This window comes from Microcaecilia unicolor, chromosome 8 (genome assembly GCF_901765095.1).
Source record: "Microcaecilia unicolor chromosome 8, aMicUni1.1, whole genome shotgun sequence".
In the NCBI taxonomy this organism is placed as follows: Eukaryota; Metazoa; Chordata; class Amphibia; order Gymnophiona; family Siphonopidae; genus Microcaecilia; species Microcaecilia unicolor.
The window spans coordinates 101,345,268-101,364,397 of record NC_044038.1 but is presented as its reverse complement, the minus strand read 5'-3'; the positions used below and the strand labels follow the sequence as shown (position 1 = coordinate 101,364,397).

Sequence of the window (19,130 nt, the reverse complement as noted above, 5' to 3'; positions counted from 1 at the left end):
TGTTTTATGTTAAAACTAATATAGAAAAGTCCATGCCCTCTTTTATTTTCACCTAGTGAAGAAGTAAATCTACAGTATTGTGAGCAGTATACTCAGGGGTGTGCTGGTAAATTTTTAACAACGGGCTTTCTCTCCGGGCATAGCTGGCCCTGAAATTTGGGGGGTGGGGGAATACATACCTCTCTCTCCCCTCCCTTGTGCAGGCACGCTAGGCATACCTTTGCCGAGCCCCACCAGCCAATAAATGGACTGCCACCATTCTCTGCTGCTTGTTTCTGGCTCTGAGCAGCATGATGGAACCTTCTTGCGCTTGCATGAAAAGTCCCAGCCTGCTGCTCAGAGTCAGAAACAAGGAGCAGGGAGCAGCAGCAGTCTATTTACTTGGCTGGTGGGGCCAGCATCACTGCCAGCAAAGTAAAAGAGAATTCAGGAGGGGGCCCAAGCCCACATTTTGGGAGTCAGTTGTTAAAGTAGCCATGGGGAGGCCTACTTTAACAACCGGCTCCCAAAATTGTTTGTTCTTTGTTCCAGTGTGACAATAAACCTGTTTAGTTTGATGACTGTCTGGACTGATATAAAATCCTGGTAGTTTGTGTGTTGGGTCTGTGAGTGCTTTCTGGGAACTATGGGACCACTGGAAGCATGGCCTCAGTAATCTAGAAATCACTAGGGATAATTTGAGAGCGGAAGACTCGCCCGGAGATGGTTGTGACCCAGTTGGTGGGAGGAGGGTGCTAGTGTAGAGCAAAAGCAGCAGGTACAGGCAGACCTCAGTGGTGCTGGGGTTAGACCCTCTAAGTGGCTGTAGGTTAACCCTAGGCGGGTATCTAGGCATTTTGTGACATCATTGTACCAGGTCTCTGAGATGCTTATTATATCTACCTCATCTTTTAGTGCTATATACCCTAACTCTCCCATATTATTTTTTAGGCTTCTAGCAGTTGCATACAGACACTTCAGATTGTGTTTTTTCCTTGCATCTACAAGCTGCTTAAAAGTTGATTAGGATAATGTGTTTCCTTTACCCTGCTCTCTCCTTAAACACTCCTGGCTTTCTTTCACCATTGTTGAAACCTGTTACGTTCCTCACCTGGTTCCAGGCCTGCGCGGCCGGTTCAGCAGAGCTAATCGGCTATCTTGGTGGTGTTGCTCCAGGATAGGTTGGCCATCTTGGGATGGGCATCTTAGCTTGTGGCAGCCATCTTGGGGTTGGCTGGCTGCAGGAAGGAAGCCCATATTTGGGCGCTGGGTTTCTCTGCTGCTGGGGGCAGCCGTCTTGGTTCAACTGCACATGTTTAGGATTGATTCCAGCTCTATTTAAAGCCCTGCCTCCAGTCCTTTGTTGCTTCGGCCTCAATTGTTCTGAGGAGTTGCTGTCGGAGTGCTGTTCGCCGACTAACTTCTGTTCCTGTTTTCCTGTGTACCGGACCCTGGCTAGTTTTCTCGGATTTTGCTTGTTTGCTGCCTTCCTTGACCCTGGACTGATTTTGACTATTTGCCTGTTGGAGTACTAGTTCTGGACTGTGTCTGTTTCCTGCCAGCCTGGTCAGCGGCTGTGCAACCCCGCTGGTTCCAGAAGTCCTGGTGGCCACCTGCAACTGGGAGCTCAACTCCTGGTGAACGGTGGTCGCTTCCCAGGTGAAGCTAGGGGTTGCCTGGCTGCCTGACCGAGTGCGGTGTCACTCCATCTCTGCCATGCTCAGTTGGGGCACAGGGGCTCACTACTACCGGGCCATAACTGTAGGCCGAAGCCATGAGCTCGCCAGACGGTTCCGAGCTTCCTAAGCTGGCTCAAGCGGTAAGAAGCAGCAAGCACAAATAGCACGATTGTCGAGTGTGCTCCAGAACATCTGCAATCAGCTTCCAGCAGCCCAGCAGCAGGCCGCTACAGGTCCACCAGGATCTACAGCGGAGGCTTCCACCGCACATCTGCGTCTCCCAGAGCCACCGCGTTTTGATGGAACCCCGACAGATTAAGGTGGTTCCTTAATCAATGTCAGATCTTGTTTGAATTACAGCCGGAAGCTTTTCCATCTGACAGAATTAAAGTAACTTACATTATTTCCCTGTTGTCCGGGCCCGCATTGGCTTGGGCGTGTCCGTTGTGGGAACAGCGGAGTCCGATACTGATTAACCTGGAGGAGTTCTTGCGGCAGTTCAGGATGGTGTTCGACGTACCTGGCCGACCATCTTCTGCCTCGGGAGAACTGCTGCGGATTCAGCAGGGCTCTGGGTTGGTCGGGGCATACGCCATCCGGTTCCGCACGCTGGCCGCGGAGCTCCGGTGGAACTAGGAGCATTGACGGCCATCTTCTGGCAAGGACTGGACGGGCGAATCAAGGATGAGCTGGCTGGCCAAGAGATTCCGGCCACGTTGAACGGCCTTATTGCTCTCTGCACAAGGATTGACATCCGGTACCAGGAGCGAGCCCTGGAAAGGGGCATGTCGTGGTCAGGGCAGAGATCCAGAGGTCTATCTCGTCATCCAGAGGCACGTGAGTTCCACGAGGAGGATTCGGAAGGAATCCAGGAGGAACCCATGGTAATGGGCTGACATCACCTGTCCAGGGAAGAAAGAAATCATCGACTCCGAAATCGTCTGTGCTTATATTGTGGGGAGGCCGGCCATTTCTCAGGCAGTTGCCCAAACGAGCCTAAGGGGTCGGGAAACGCTATGGCCCGAGCCCCATGAAGGGAGTGGCTCTGGGCCGGTTGGCCTCCCTTCCGGACAATTTGCTCTCAGTCCCAGTTCTGCTCCAAGACAGGGAACGTCGAGTTCAGACTAGAGCCTTGTTGGACTCCGGGACCGGAGGGAACTTCATTGATGCGGAGTTCCTGTCCCAGCTGGGAAGTTCCACGTTACCCTGTCAGCCGGTGGTCTGGGTCACCTCCATCCAGGGGGACAGTCTTCCCCAGACTATTTCGCAGGTTACCACAGCTATCCATCTTCAGGTGGGGGCACTGCATCAGGAGAAGATCCAGTTTCTGGTGCTCGCCCAAGCCATCCATCCGGTGATTCTGGGACTACCCTGGCTCCGGCTGCACACTCCTGTGATTGACTGGACCACCAGTGAGATTGGGCAGTGGGGTTCCCGATGCTTTGAACACTGCCTCCCGCACTTCAAGGCCCCTATGCCACTCTGCTCTGTGTCACTGCAGGCCCCGCAGAAGGGGTTGTCGGGTTTACCCCATGACTATCAGGACTTCCAGGATGTGTTCAGCGGCTGGGCAGCGGATACATTACCCCCGCACCGGTCGTTTGACTGTGCTATTGATCTCCTGCCAGGTACGGAGCCACCTCGGGAGGAGTCCCGTGTTATGAGGGAGTACATTCGGAAAAATCTCATCAAGGGGTTTATCCGGACCTCTACTTCACCTGCAGGGGCCAGGTTCTTCTTTGTGTCCAAGAAGGACGGGTCCCTTCGCCCCTGCATAGACTATCGGGGCCTGAACAAGATCACCGTTAAGAACCGGTATCCGCTTCCACTCATTCCAGAGTTGTTTGACCGCTTTCAAGGAGCCTAGATTTTCACCAAACCAGATTTGCACGGGGCCTACAATCTGGTGCGGATCCGTGAGGGGGATGAGTGGAAGGCGGCTTTTAACACTCATGAAGGGCACTTTGAATACCGGGCCATGCCGTTTGGACTCTGCAATGCCCCTGCGGTGTTCCAGAATTTCGTGAACTTCATTTTTCAGGATCTGTTGTACACGTCTGTCATAGTGTATTTGGATGACATCCTGATTTTCTCTGCCGCACTGCCCCAGCATGTGTCCGATGTCCGCATTGTGCTTCAGCGACTCCGGGAGCATCGCTTATATGCTAAGTTGGAGAAGTGTGCTTTCCACCAGCAGAGTCTTCCATTCCTAGGATATGTGGTATCCTCCACCGGTTTGCAGATGGATCCCGGGAAGTAATACTCCAAGATGGCCGACAGGTAAGGAGCTTGGCAAACGAGCTCCAGTAGTTCCGAGTGAACAAACCCACCTGGGCCATCTCTACCTGGACCGGAACGCACCGGGAGGGAACTGAACCGGAGCCGGAACCTTGCTGAGCTGATTGATCCGACAGGGTCCAGAGATCCAGAGCGGCGAGGTCCGGACGAGTCTCAGACAAGCGTATCCGCACCACGCGGCCCATCTGCCCACTGGTATTGGCCTGACCCACTCTAACCGGAGACCGAGGCGAGTGAGGCTGCGAAGCGGAGTGCGGCGCTCGATCACCTGACCGGTGCGGGCCTGCAGGGGAGAGCTCGGTGGGACCATCCGCGCGCGGGCAGCCCAGGACCACGTTGCATCCCGACCTGACCTCGGGGTCGGCCGACTGCACTCGGGGTCCCCGATCTGATCACCTGACCGCGATCGTCCCTGCACCACTGGACACCAGTCGCCAGTGAACATCGCATGTAGTCTGGAGGCGATTGTTGTCTGATGTTCCAGTTGGTGCGGGAGATCAGGGGCACAGAGCGAGGAGGACAAGGGAGCAGTTTGAGGAGCAGTCAGAGAGGCCAGTGATGAGAGGACATCGGGGGTGATTCGGGGCTGCATCCTGCAGCCTCCAGCGACGACAGTGCTGAGTTGAGGGTCCTGTGTGTCCTGTGGCCCAGATTGTGGTGGGCTGGTGATCTGGACAGAGGGCCGCAGTGAATCAATGCGGTTGCCACTGCTGCCCAGGGTTTGCCGACTCCGGGAGCCGCGTCGTGGACGGGTCCGGTTCACCGAGTCCGTGGGCGAGTCCGTGTCGGCCGCTGCGCTCCCTGGCAGGAACTGCCCGGGTCCGTGTTGGGTGGGAGCGCCGTGTGGCCCGGGTGAGTTGGAGTGAGCTCACCCGCGGCCTTGTGGTGTGCACCCAAACTCATGGCGCGGGCCCGACCCGACCTGGCGATCCAGGAGACCCACCGCACCGCCGCGGCGCTCCCGGACCCGGCATCCCGACGCCCACACTGCCAGTCCTCCCGTGGCCTGCCCCCATCGTGGTGCCGAGTCCTTGGTGCTAGGGCAGTCGTGGTGGGGTGCTGTGCTTCCACGGCGGGGCAGACTTCCACGCGCCTTGCTGCTCTGCTGCTCTGGAGGCACCGAGTGTGGCTGCCCAGCTGCTCCAGCTTGCCCCAGTTCACCCGCCCCAGCTTCTCCCTGCTTGCTTGCTCCAGTCCACCGGCTCCAGCTTCCCCCCTGCTGGTCCCAGTTCATTTGCTCCAGTGTGTTCCAGTCCGCCTGGTCCAGCTTCTCCCTACTTGCTCCTGTCCATCTGCTCCAACGTGTTCCAGTTTGTTCCGGTCCTCCTGGTACCAGCTTGTTCCGGTCCACAGATCCAGCTTTCCCCCTGCTTTCCAGTCCACAGATCCAGCTTTCCCCCTGCTTGTTCCAGTCCGACTCCAGTGTGTTCCAGTCCGCCTGATCCAGCTTCTCCCTGCTTGCTCCAATCCATCTGCTCCAGCGTCTTCCAGCTCGTTTCAGTCCTCCTGATCCCAGCTTGTTCCAGTCCGCCGATCCAGCTTAGCCCCGGCCTGTTCCAGTCCATCGACTCCAGTGTGGTCCAGTCCGCCTGATCAAGACTCTCCAATCCATCTGCTCCAGCGTGTTCCAGCGTGCTCCAACTTGTTCCTGTCCGTCCGTTCCAGCCCGACTGTTCCAACTTGTTCCAGTCCATCTGTTCCTGTATGACCCAGCTTGTGCCAGTCCGTCTGTTCCAGCGTGTTCCAATCCATCCATCTCAGCGTATCCTGTTGTTCTGTCGTCTTCTGGTCCAGCTCGTCACAGTCCATCTGTTCCTGCCTGCCCCGGCTTGCTCCAGCTTGTCCGTCTGCTCATCCTGACACAGTCCATCTGTTCCTGCTTGTTCCGGCTTGTTCCTGCTTGTTCCAGCTTGTCCCGGCTTGTTCCAGCCTGTCCCAGCTTGTTCCAGCTGCTACCTGCCTGCCTGTTAACACATCGAGTAACCTGCCACCCTGCTTGCGAGCCTCTCAGCCATTGACTTACCTACCTGCCTGCTACCTTGACAGCCATTGACTTACCTACTCGCCAGTCCAAAACCAGCTTTCCAGCTCTATCTATCTGCTTAACACCTCAGTCACCTCAGTTAACTGCTTAACACCTCAGTCACTTCATAGTCTCCTGTTACACCTCAGTCACTACTTATGGCCCCTGTCCACGTTCTCTTCCTTGCCCTGTCCCTTCCTAATCTTCTTTCCCCCCACTCCCACTGTCTACCACTCCCGCCCTGCCCGCCACGGCAATACCCTATTCACCCTCATCCCCCACAACCTCACCATCCCTCTTGTCCCCCTCCTCCTTCCTAGCTCTTAACCTTCAACACTTCCTTCCTGCCATTAACCCATCCCCATTCCTCCTAAGTCCACCCCGTCTTCGTCGCCTTCGCCGCCCAACCTCCCCCACCCTCCTCCGCATTCTCTTGCTCCTCCTCCTGCTATCCACGGGAGACATTAACCCTAATCCAGGTCCCCCTCACCTGTCCCCGTCCTATCCATGCGAATGATTCCGGGATGTCTCCAATCTCGTCTCTATTCCCCTCCTCCCCCCTCTTCCCTCCTCTTCTCATGCACCTTGTGGAATGCCCACTCAGTCTGCAACAAACTGCCCTTCACCCACGATCTCTTCATCTCTCACTCCCTTCAACTGCTCGCCCTAACCGAACCCTGGATCTCCCCGGAAGACTCGGCCTCAGTCGCGGCCCTCTGCCATGGAGGTTATCTCTTCTCCCACACTCCAGTCCAGTTGGCCGCGGTGGAGGGGTTGGGTTACTACTCTCGCCCTCCTGTAGTTTCCAACCCCTCCACCCACCGCAGTCTCACTGCTTCTCATCCTTTGAAGCCCACTCCATCCGGCTATTCTACCCGCTGCCACTCAGAGTCGCAGTCATCTACCGCCCCCCTGATAAATCCTTCTCTTCCTTCCTCACCGATTTTGATGCTTGGCTTTCCGTCTTTCTTGAACCCTCATCTCCGTCCCTCATTCTTGGAGACTTTAACATACACGCTGATGACCCATCCGACCCTAACGCTTCTAAGTTCCTCACCCTAACATACTCCTTCAACCTCCAGCTGTGCTCCACCACCCCTACTCACCGTGACGGCCATTGTCTTGACCTCGTCCTCTCCTCCTCCGGCTCACCCTCCAATTTCCACGCTTCTGCTCTCCCTCTCTCCGATCATCACCTGATCACATTTACACTTCTTCACCCCCCCCTCTGCCCCGTCCAACTTTAACCACCACCTCCAGGAATCTCCAGGCTATTGACCCCCCCACTTTATCCTCTAGTATCTCTAATCTCCTCCCCTCCATCATGTCCTCCGAGACTGTAGACAAAGCGGTCTCCGCTTTCAATGCCACTCTCTCCTCTGCTTTGGACACCCTCGCTCCATCCACCTCCCGTCCCACAAAGCGTACTAATCCCCAGCCTTGGCTGACCCCTTGCATCTGTTACGTTCGCTCCTGCACCCGATCCGCTGAACGCCTCTGGAGGAAATCTCGTACCCATTCAGACTTCCTTCACTACAAATTCATGCTATCCTCCTTCCATTCCTCCCTATTCCTTGCAAAACAGGACTATTTCACCCAATTGACCAATTCTCTCAGCTCCAACCCTCATCATCTCTTCACCACCCTTAACTCCCTCCTCAAAGTGCCTCCCACTCCCACTCCCCCTTCACTCTCTCCTCAATCACTGGCTGACTACTTCCACGACAAGGTGCAAAAGATCAACCTTGAGTTCACTACCAAGCCACCACCTCCTCTTCAGCCTGTAGCCCTATCCACCAACAACCAACCAACCATGGCCTCTTTCTCCTCCTTTCCTGAGATCACTGAGGATGAAACCTCCCGCCTTCTTTCCTCCTCGAAATGCACCACCTGTTCCTCCGATCCCATCCCCACCAACCTACTTAACACCATCTCCCATACTGTCACCCCCTCCATCTGTCGTATCCTTAACCTTTCTCTCTCCACTGCAACTGTCCCTGACACCTTCAAGCATGCCGTAGTCACACCTCTCCTAAAAAAAAACCATCACTTGACCCTACCTGCCCCTCCAACTACCGCCCCATCTCTCTCCTACCCTTCCTCTCCAAAATACTTGAGCGCGCCATTCACAGTCGCTGCCTTGATTTTCTCTCCTCTTATGCCATCCTCGATCCACTTCAATCCGGTTTTCGCCCTCTACACTCGACAGAAACAGCACTCTCTAAAGTCTGCAACGACCTGCTCCTCGCCAAATCCAGAGGCCACTATTCCATCCTCATCCTCCTCGATCTATCCGCTGTGTTTGACACTGTCAATCATGATTTACTTTTTGCCACACTGTCCTCTTTTGGGTTCCAAGGCTCTGTCCTCTCCTGGCTCTCCTCTTACCTCTCCCACCGCACCTTCAGGGTACACTCTCATGGATCTTCCTCCACTCCCATCCCACTATCTGTTGGAGTTCCCCAGGGATCTGTCCTAGGACCCCTTCTCTTCTCTATCTACACCTCTTCCCTAGGCTCACTGATCTCATCTCATGGTTTTCAGTATCATCTTTATGCTGATGACACCCAGCTATATCTCTCCACACCAGACATCACCGCGGAGACCCAGGCCAAGGTATCGGCCTGCTTATCCGACATTGCTGCCTGGATGTCCAACCGCCACCTGAAGCTGAACATGTCCAAAACCGAGCTCCTCGTCTTTCCACCTAAACCTACCTCCACTCTCTATCTCAGTTGATAACACCCTCATCCTCCCCGTCCCATCTGCCCACAACCTCAGAGTCATCTTCGACTCCTCCCTCTCCTTCTCTGCGCATATCCAACAGACTGCCAAGACCTGTCGCTTCTTCCTCTTCGATATAACAAAAGAGAGGGAACGAAGTACAAACTAAAGTCCAAACAAAAAAAAAACAGCACCACGGGCCTTTAAAAATGGAACACAGTTCTTTAATGAATGAGCCTTGACAAAAAGACCCGACACGGGCCGTGTTTCGGTGACTAGCACCCGCGTCAGGGGTCCCCACGTCTCATATAGTAAAAGCTACAAAGCACCAAGGCACTTTCACTTTCTGTATCTGTGTTCCATTTTTAAAGGCCCGTGGTGCTGTTTTTTTGTTTGCTTCTTCCTCTTCAACATCAGCAAAATTCGCCCTTTCCTCTCTGAGCACACCACACGAACTCTCGTCCACGCTCTCATTACCTCTCGCCTTGACTACTGCAACTTACTCCTCACTGGCCTCCCCCTTAGCCATCTATCCCCCCTTCAATCCGTTCAGAACGCTGCCGCACGTCTTATATTCCGCCAGAACCGATATACTCATATCACCCCTCTCCTCAAGTCATTTCACTGGCTTCCAATCAGATACCGCACACAATTCAAGCTTCTCCTCCTTACCTACAAATGCACCCGGTCTGCGGCTCCTCACTACCTCTCTACCTTCATCTCCCCCTATGTTCCCGCCCGTAACCTCCGCTCACAGTACAAATCCCTCCTTTCAGTACCCTTCTCCACCACTGCCAACTCCAGGCTCCGCTCATTCTGCCTTGCCTCACCCTATGCCTGGAACAATCTTCCTCAACCCCTACGCCAAGCCCCCTCCCTACCCATCTTCAAATCTCTGCTTAAAACTCACCTCTTCAATGCTGCTTTCGGCACCTAACCTTTCGAGAAATATAGTATGCCCTATCAGATTGACTCTACATTTGTCTTTTAGATTGTACACTTATCTCTAGATTGTACACCTGTCTTTTAGATTGTAAGCTCCTTGAGCAGGGACTGTCCTTCCATGTTAAATTGTACAGCGCTGCGTAACCCTAGTAGCGCTTTAGAAATGTTAAGAAAAAAAAAAAGAAAAGTTGACCGCGATCCAGGACTGGTCGGCACCCCAGGGTCTGCGAGCCTTGCAGAGGTTCCTGGGGTTCGCCAATTACTACCAGCAGTTTATCCAGGATTATTCCCTTATCACGGCTCCCCTTACAGCTCTCACTAGGAAGGGAGCGGATGTCAAGAACTGGCCGCCGGAGGTGGTGGCTGCTTTTTCTACTCTGAAGAAAGCGTTCCTTTCAGCGCCAGTCCTCCGCAGTCCGGATCCTACTCAGCCCTTCCTAGTAGAAGTTGATGCTTCAGCCCTGGGAGTAGGGGCCGTGCTCTCCCAGACATCTGCTGCCGGTAAGAAGCATCCCTGTTTCTTCTTCTCCCGCAAGTTTACCCCAGCGGAGCGGAATTATACGGTGGGGGATTGGGAGCTGCTGGCACTCAAGTTGGCTTTCGAAGAATGGCGCTACTTGTTGGAGGGGGCCGCACATCCGGTCACAGTAAAACTGACCACAAGAACTTACTGTATCTTCAGAATGTTACCAGACTAAACCCTTGCCAGGCCTGGTGGTCTCTGTTTTTCGCAAGGTTCGACTTCCGTCTGATATTCAGGCCGGGAGAGAAGAACGTCCAGGCTGATGCCTTGCCTCGCAGCTTTGAGACTCCCGAGGACCAGGAGGAGCCTTACCCCATGTTAAATCCGGCCTGCATTCCTTACATACCCGGGGCCAGTGCCAGGTGCTGGAGAGCAGTGCCCGTGGGGCTCCGCAGGAAGGTGTTGTGGTGGGGGCATGCTTCCGGATTTGCGGGACACTTTGGGTTCCATAAGACCCTCCATCTGATCGTCCGGTTGTACTGGTGGCTTGGATGGCGCAGGATGTGTTACAGTATGTGTCTACCTGTCCGGTGTGCGCCCAGATGAAGAGTTCGCATCAGAAACCATGGGGTTTGATGCAGCCCATGCCAGTACCGCAGCAGCCCTGGGAGGACCAGTCCATGGATTTCATCACTGATCTACCGGTCTCCCAGGGCAACACCGTCATTTGGGTGGTAATTGACCGATTCTCCAGAATGGCTCACTTCGTTCCCATGAAGTCTTTGCCCACAGCAGCCAGCCTCGCCTCCAATTTCATCACCCATACAGTATCTTCAGTATCCATGGACTACCTAAAAGGATAATAAATGACCGGGGTTCCCAATTCACCTCTCGGTTTTGGAGGGCCTTGTGTTCGGCTTTTGGGGTAGTCACCCTTTTTTCATCGGCATACCCCCGCAAACTAATGGTATGGTGGAGCGGGTCAACCAGACGGTGAAGGCGTTCCTCTGGGCCTACTCTAATCAGCGCCAGGATGACTGGTCCACGCTGCTACCCTGGGTGGAATTCGCCTATAACAATAGCATGCACTCTGCCTCTCGCACTACACCTTTCCATCTCATCTTTGGGCGTCATCCACGACTACGTCCACCAATTTCTCCTGCTGAGGTCTCACCTCTGGTACAGTCCATGGTTCGCATGCTTCAGGAGGCTTCGGACAAGGTCCAGGCACAACTGCATCGGGCGGCCGTCAAGGCCAAGGAGACGTACGACCGCAGAAGACAGGCTGCTCCCACGTTCCAGCCAGGAGAGAAGGTTTGGCTCCCATCTCTCAAGTTTGCCCCTCGGTTCATTGGTCCTTTTGCGGTACGCTCCAGGATCGGAGCGGTGACGTACCGGTTGCATCTGCCCAGGCAGCTGAGGGTGCATAATGCCTTCCACGTGTCTCTCTTAAAACCTTTCTGCAGGTCCAAGTGGCATCTGGAATCCGAGAAGGTGGTAGTGCCAGAGAGTGATCCCGATCCTAAGTATGAGGTAGACCGTATCCTTGACTCTAAGCTACGAGGAGGAAGGTTGTTTTACCTACTGTCCTGGAAACATTTTGGACCAGAAGATAACTCCTGGGAACCAGCAACCAACGCCCATGCTCCTGATCTGGTTCGTGAGTATCACTCTCTTCATCCTAATCGTCCCGGGCCGAGGAGAAGAGGGAGGCTTTCGGGGGGGGGGATACTGTTACGTTCCTCACCTGGTTCCAGGCCTGCGCGGCCGGTTCGGCAGAGCTAATCGGCTATCTTGGTGATGTTTCTCCAGGATAGGTCGGCCATCTTGGGATGGGCATCTTAGCTTGTGGCAACCATCTTGGGGTTGGCTGGCTGCAGGAAGGAAGCCCATATTTGGGCGCTGGGTTTCTCTGCTGCTGGGGGCAGCCGTCTTGGTTCAACTGCACATGTTTAGGATTGATTCCAGCTCTATTTAAAGCCCTGCCTCCAGTCCTTTGTTGCTTCGGCCTCAATTGTTCTGAGGAGTTGCTGTCGGAGTGCTGTTCGCCGACTAACTTCTGTTCCTGTTTTCCTGTGTACCGGACCCTGGCTAGTTTTCTCGGATTTTGCTTGTTTGCTGCCTGCCTTGACCCTGGACTGATTTTGACTATTTGCCTGTTGGAGTACTAGTTCTGGACTGTGTCTGTTTCCTGCCAGCCTGGTCAGCGGCTGTGCAACCCCGCTGGTTCCAGAAGTCCTGGTGGCCACCTGCAGCTGGGAGCTCAACTCCTGGTGAACTGTGGTCGCTTCCCAGGTGAAGATAGGGGCTGTCTGGCTGCCTGACCGAGTGCAGTGTCACTCCATCTCTGCCGTGATCAGTCGGGGCACAGGGGCTCACTACTACCGGGTCGTAACAAAACCTCTCTATCGGGATTCCCTGAGTATCCTTCAAAAATACATCACACCAATCCATGCATTCCTGGGTGAATGTCGGCTCCCCCCCCCCCCCCCCCCCCCCCATTTTAGCGCCAGTGGCCTGGTTCCATCTCAGTTAAGGTGGAGTCCATCCTTTCGGAACAGGCTCCCCCTTTCCAAGAATTTTGCCCAGTTGCTAACAAATCTAAATCCCTCATCCCTGTACCATTGTCCAACCACGCATTGAAACTTTGGAGCTCTGCTTGACTCTTGGGTCCTGCACGTGGAACAGGGAGCATTTCTGGAAACGCAACCCTGGAGGGCTATTGTGTGTGTTTCTGTGGTGTCCTGTCAGCTGATGGGGTGACTGAGCACCTCAGCTTGGCACCTTAGGCAACTATCTCTCTCATTCTCTCCTTTTGACAGTTCTAGTAGTCTGGAAAAACAACAAAGATTCATTGGCCCATAGATCTGTGCCAGCAGCTTTTCTCAAGGGTAGACCAAAGACTTTAAACTACTGGTTATTTCTTGAAAGCTAATCAAAGGGAGAGAAAAAAAAACCTTTGCCTCCATTCAAATCCCTCTCCTACTCATTAAGAAAGATTTTCTCTACATTCACAACATATATGTCCTTTCTACACAAGACACATTGCTTAGCAATTAATCCAATGGATTCTTTTAAGTAGCTCTTCAAAACACTCCTCTCTGGAGGCAGAAATATAATGCTGACTTTGGTGGTCATGAGCTGGGACCATGCCAGGAAGCATTTTGCTCAGCAGGTTTCACTGTGTTTTGTCCTGGAAAGAACTTTCCACTGTGAGTTGTTCACATTCATAAAGCATGGGATGGGTGACTCATGGGATAGGAGACAATGTTTTGTTGTGGATTAGGAATCAGTGGATGGATAGAAAAGAGAGAGTAGGGTTAAATAGCCAATTCTGTCAGTAGAGAAGGGTGAATAGTGGAGTTCCCCAAGGATCTGTACTGGGACTGGTGCTATTTAACATATTAATTAATGATCTGGAAATGGGAACAATGAGTGAATTTCATGACGAGTAAAATAGGAACAACATTTAAAATTGACAACGACATAAAACTATTCAGAGTTGTTATAACGCATGCAGATTGTGAAAACTTGCAGGAAAAGTATAGGAAGTTGGAAGACTGAGCATTGTAGGTAATATAAATAACTCTTATAGGAAAACAACTCTCAACAGAATTATTTATGCCAAGGTCCTAGATTACAGAACTCTGCCTAAGCAAATATTCTGGACTCATGCTAGGGGAAACAGGACCTTACTCTGGCACCTAACCAAAATTAGCTAAGTTAGAGAGAAAGCCACCAAAGCCACAGATAGTATATATTAGTTTTATTTCTAGATAAAGAGAATATACAAATATAGAATAGCTCTGCAGCAAGGCTTAGCAAAGTACAAATATATAACTTGCTGATAATAATAAAACAAATAGATTGCTTCCAAAATAAAGACTATGCAAAATGATTCTTACTGGAACACTGATTTTGTAATCGTGAAAACTTATACTACACCTCTTATGCAAAATACAACTGTTAGCAGCATATTCTCTGACCACGAGCTATGACCTAACCAGTCTTTATCTCAGATAAACACCAATCACTAATTCCCGACATCTATAGAAGTAAATACTGTTATCTCACCATGCTGTCTGTTAGGCAGTCTCTCGATGAGGTAGGTTCTGATTTCTTCTATATCCACAGCGAGTCTGTCTCGGATTCAGTTCAGGGTCTATCTTCTGAAAGCAGGTGTCACAATCTGTATTTTCACCAGATATGTAGTTCACAAGGTTAGACCAACACAGTCTCTTGCTCCCTCTGAGCCTTCTAACCTTGCTTGTCTTCTTAGGTCGTTCTTGTCAGTCCCAACTGTCTGATGGTCTCAGTACAACTCACTTTTCTTTAGTTCCCGCTTTCTTAGTACCTCTCCGTCAGATGTTCCTCCGGGACCAATCATAATCCTCTCCAGCTAACTCCATGAGTATGAAGAGTCCTTTGTTCGTGACCCTGAAGTGGATACTTTCAGGTCTGCATATCTGTCTCCAACCAGGCTTACTGGTGCCATGGGTGTCACTCCCCTTTCAGCTTCTCAGGGTGATAACAAGGTGGTTGTAACACAGAATGTCCTTGGCTGTGGCATGCCTGCTAGTAATTTTCCAGAAGCTGAAAAGCTGGATCTTGCTGACACAGATGTGTTCAGGTCAGAGGTTGTAGAATCCATCTTGTAACAAGATGTCAAGCTTGTATGGACCAAGACCAGCTCAGGTGAGATCTCAGGTAAATACCCCTACAGCATCCAAATGGCAGATGAATTTTAATATGGTAAAATGCAAAGTGATGCTAGATCCACCTTAGAAGTAAATACCCAAGAAAAAGATCTAGGTATTATTGTAGACAATACGCTTAAATCTTCTGCCTAGTGAGTGGTGACAGCCAAAAAAGCAAACAGAATGCCAGGAATTATTAGGAAAGGGATAGAAAATAAGACAAAGCATGTTATAATGCCTCTGTATCGCTCCATGGTGCAACCACAACTTGAGTATTGAGTACAATTCTGGTTGCCGTATCTTTAAAAAAATATAGCAGAATTAGGAAATGTTCAAAGAAGGGGATGAAACTCCTTTCATATGAGGAAAAGCTTAAGAGGTTAGGCCTTTTCAGCTTGCAAAAGAGACAGCTGAGTGGGGATATGATAGAGGTCTACAAACTACTTAGAGGTGTAGAATGGGTAACCCTAAATCGATTTGTTTACTCTTTCAAAAAGTACAAAGACTAGGAGACACTCAATGAAGTTACATGGTACTACTTTTAAAACGAGCAGGAGGAAATATTTTTTCACTCAATGAATAATTAAGCTCTGGAGCTCGTTCCTGGAGGATGTGGTTTCAGAGGTTAATGTATCAGAGGTTTGGAAAATTTCCTGGAGGAAAAGTCCATAGACTGCTATTGAGAGAGACATGGGGAAAGCACTGAGATCAGTAGCATGAATCTTGCTACTATTTGGTATTCTGCTGGGTACTTGTGACCTGGATTGTCCACTTTTGAAAGCAGGATACTGGGCTAGAGTGACCATCAGTCTGCCCCAGTATGGCTGTTCTTATGTGGCTTTCTCCTTCAGATTAACTGTGCCCGTTCTTCCTGCTTTCTGCTTGACCACCTCTTGTCAATCCTCCTTTAGTTTTCTTGGCCCTTCCCTCTGGAATGCTCTCCCACCTCATCTCCATCAAGAACCATGCTATGCTAGATTCAAATCTCTGCTGAAAGCTCATCTTTTGTGAAGCCTTTGGATTACCTTGCTCTTAGACTCCCCTCCCTGGTGTCTCCCCCCCCCCCCCCCCCCCCCCGCACACTTTATTTTATTATATTACTGTAACCGTGCAGTAGCCAGTTTGGATCCAGTGCGGTATATCAAGCCTCTGGAATAAATAAATAAATAACTTCAGGGTCACATCTTTACCTGCAGATCTCCACTTACATTCACTCAGATACACTAAAGACTTCTCACCAGTTTGCTCTCTAACAGCTAGATATCTATACGAACGTTTAAAGTCTTATGCTCCATTTTGTTCTCTGTGTTCTCAGGAGAACTTTTTATTAAGGGTATCACTGATGAGGAAGACCTATTAGGGTCATTTGAAGACCTAGGCATTTTCTCATGCAGTACCTGTTCTTTAGAATTCAATACCTATGAATAAATTATGGAAATAGAGGACTGATTAAAGACATAAAAACATAAGAGAATGTAAGAGTAGCCACACTGGGTCAGACCAATGGTCCATCTGGCCCAGTATCCTGTTTTCCAAACAGTAGCCAAGCCAGGTCGCAAGTACCTGGCAGAAACCCAAATCCTAGCAACACTCCATACCTGGCTCTGTAGGCAAGCTTCTCCCATATGAGTTATATATGATCTGGTTTACAATTACTATATTGCATTTCATGAAATGTTAAGATATACAGTATATTATGATTTTGAATGCATGATATGCCTTCTTTGATTACTGTAACACACACTGATCTCATTATAAGTAGTGTTTAAAAACATACATAAATAATAGAAGAAATAATTATTATTAATATTAAAACTCCATCACACAAATACCATTCTACAATTAACGATAGTTTACAGTTTCTCTGATCTTTAAGAACCCAAAACCTATTTTATAATAGACTCTTTGTCTGCTCTCAGGTGGTCGATGCAAGAACAGCATCTCATGTGGGCGGAAGGAAAGAAGGTAAGGACCTTAGTGGTGGGCCCTGTGCAGGGTTATCCAGATGACTAGGCCAAAGCTTAGTTTGTCTCTCTGTTGGTTTCAGGAAATACAATGTCAGGCAGCTGTGAGAAGAAACCAAAAGAAAGAACCAGACCTCACAATGGGAGCCAAGCTGTTCCTCTAATTATCATGACAGTGAATTTTTTGGGGAAAAAAAAGAATCCTTTCAATAAAAGTATGTTTGTCTGTGTCAATGTAATCTGTATTTATTTAAATGAACCAACTTTTCCAGAGGCTAAAAGCATTTTACAGACTTCTTCACAGCACTATCAGCTTTGAAAACTGAATTTTAGCACATATTTCCACCTTTTCTGTTCCTGTAGCTTATATTGTCACTTACTGACTCTCCCTGCAGTGCACTCTGCAACGAATTAACACTAAATAATGACTCCCTCTGAGGTGATCCCTCCCCTAACATTGACTGATGTATCCTCCTGCAGTGCACCCTGCACTAGCACTGACTTATTTTTATCCTCCTGCAGTGCTCCTTCAGCTAAGACTGACTGATGAATCTCCCCTACAATACTGCCTCAAATAACGCTGAATAATGAATACCTTCATTGCTCCCTGCAGTAGCACTGACTAACCCCCCCCCCCCACCACCACCGTAGTGCAGCTTGCTTGCCCTAACACTGACTGATGTATCCCCCTGCAATACTCCCTCAAATAACACTGACTGATGCATCCATTCAGTGCACTGTGCATAAGCACTGAATGTTGTATCACCCTGCACTAACACTGACTGATTCCTCCTGCAGTGCATCTTGCACTCACACTGACTGAATACCCCCCCTGTAGTGCACCCTGCACTAACACTGACTAATTATTATTTGATACATTTGTATCCCGCATTTTTCCACCTAATTGCAGGCTCAATGTGGCTTACATTGTACCGGAGAGGCATTTGCCGACTCTGGTGTGAACAAATACAAAGTGATGTGGTAATAAAAAAGTTCTTGTGGAACAATCAGCGGAAGGGTTGTGTTATAACCATTACATAGTTTACTTTTGTTGTGCATAATGATCCCCCTGCTGTGCTTCACTGACTGATGATTCCCCTTGCTGTGCTCCCTGCACTAATACTGACATGAATCCCACTGCAGTGCTCCCTGCACTAGCACTGAATGATGTATCCCCTTGCAGTGCTCCCTGCACTAGCTTTGAATGATGTATCCCCCTGCAGTGCTCTCTGCACTAACACTGACCAATGCATCTCCTACAATGTTCCCTCCACTAAGACTGACTAGTGACCCGCAACAGTGCTCCTTGTACTAACACTGATGATAACTAAGTCACCCTAATAACTATCTGAACTGTTTTGAAATTGAGATTGGAAACAATCTGGCTGATATTCAGCCAGCAGTGGACAGCGTTTTTTTTTTTTCTCTGCTGCCAGCGCTAAAACTGGACATTCAATGCCAGGCCCTGTGCAGGCTTTGGCATTGCATTTCTGTTTTTTCAAAAGCTGGCTAGCGCATGCCCGGGTAAGCCAGTATTCAGATTTAACTGGCAATGGTCTAGCGCATAAAGAAGGGGCAGCTATTTATGGGGTCCTATTTATTCACTAAACATTCTTTGAGCAGGGACTGTCTTTTCATGTATTGTGTACAGCGCTGTGTATGCCTTGTAGCGCTATAGAAGTGATAAGTAGTAGTAGTAGTAGTAAACATGGCTGGCTAGCTCTGAATATTGTGAGCTAACTGGACTCTGCCCCTGAAACGTCACCAGAATGCTCTTCACATAGCCAGCTTCCACTTCTGCACTAACTGGTCATTTTCAGTGCAACTGTTCAGATAAGTGCCACTGACAATGACCGAATGGCAGCATAAAAATGAATTACACAGTTGGTGGCCATACCCGACCAGTTATCTCGCTTTAAATATCGGCTGGAATAGTTGAATCTACCCTTAAAATTTTAGGAATTATTATAGACAATAATTTAGCTAAGGAGGTTCACATACATAATGTCATTAAAAAATCCTTTTGGGCTCTTAGAAAACTTAGACATATTAAAAAGTATTTTGAATCTGAACATTTTAAGTTCATGGTTCAATGTTTATTACTAGCATGACTCAATTATTATAATATTTTGTATGCCAACTGTCCCCATCAATCACGGTAGCATTCTCCTTACGCCAATCCCTAAGGACCCGAAGGCCCTGCCTAGCATCATATCTAACTACCACCCTGTTGCCACTATCCCGCTACTAGTCAAGTCTTTGGAGAGCTTGGTCAACTCACAGCTCACTGATTATTTGGATAAATTCTCTATTCTCTATGCCTCCCAATCCGGGTTCCGGTCTCACCACAGTACCAAG

The 19,130-nt window shown here is 50.1% G+C and overlaps 1 protein-coding gene across 4 annotated transcripts in view; it reads left to right on the top strand.

Moving 5' to 3' along the window:
- LOC115475873 (FXYD domain-containing ion transport regulator 5-like) overlaps positions 1-17,006 on the top strand; it is a 314,171-nt gene extending 297,165 nt beyond the window's left edge. For all 4 annotated transcript variants that reach the window (XM_030211932.1, XM_030211930.1, XM_030211929.1 and 1 more), the window contains 2 exons: positions 16,728-16,773; positions 16,856-17,006. In XM_030211932.1, coding sequence (XP_030067792.1) covers positions 16,728-16,773; positions 16,856-16,880 — 71 coding nt within the window. In that variant the 3' untranslated portion in view covers positions 16,881-17,006. The remainder of the gene's footprint in view (positions 1-16,727; positions 16,774-16,855) is intronic.
- The last annotated feature ends 2,124 nt before the right edge of the window (positions 17,007-19,130 follow it).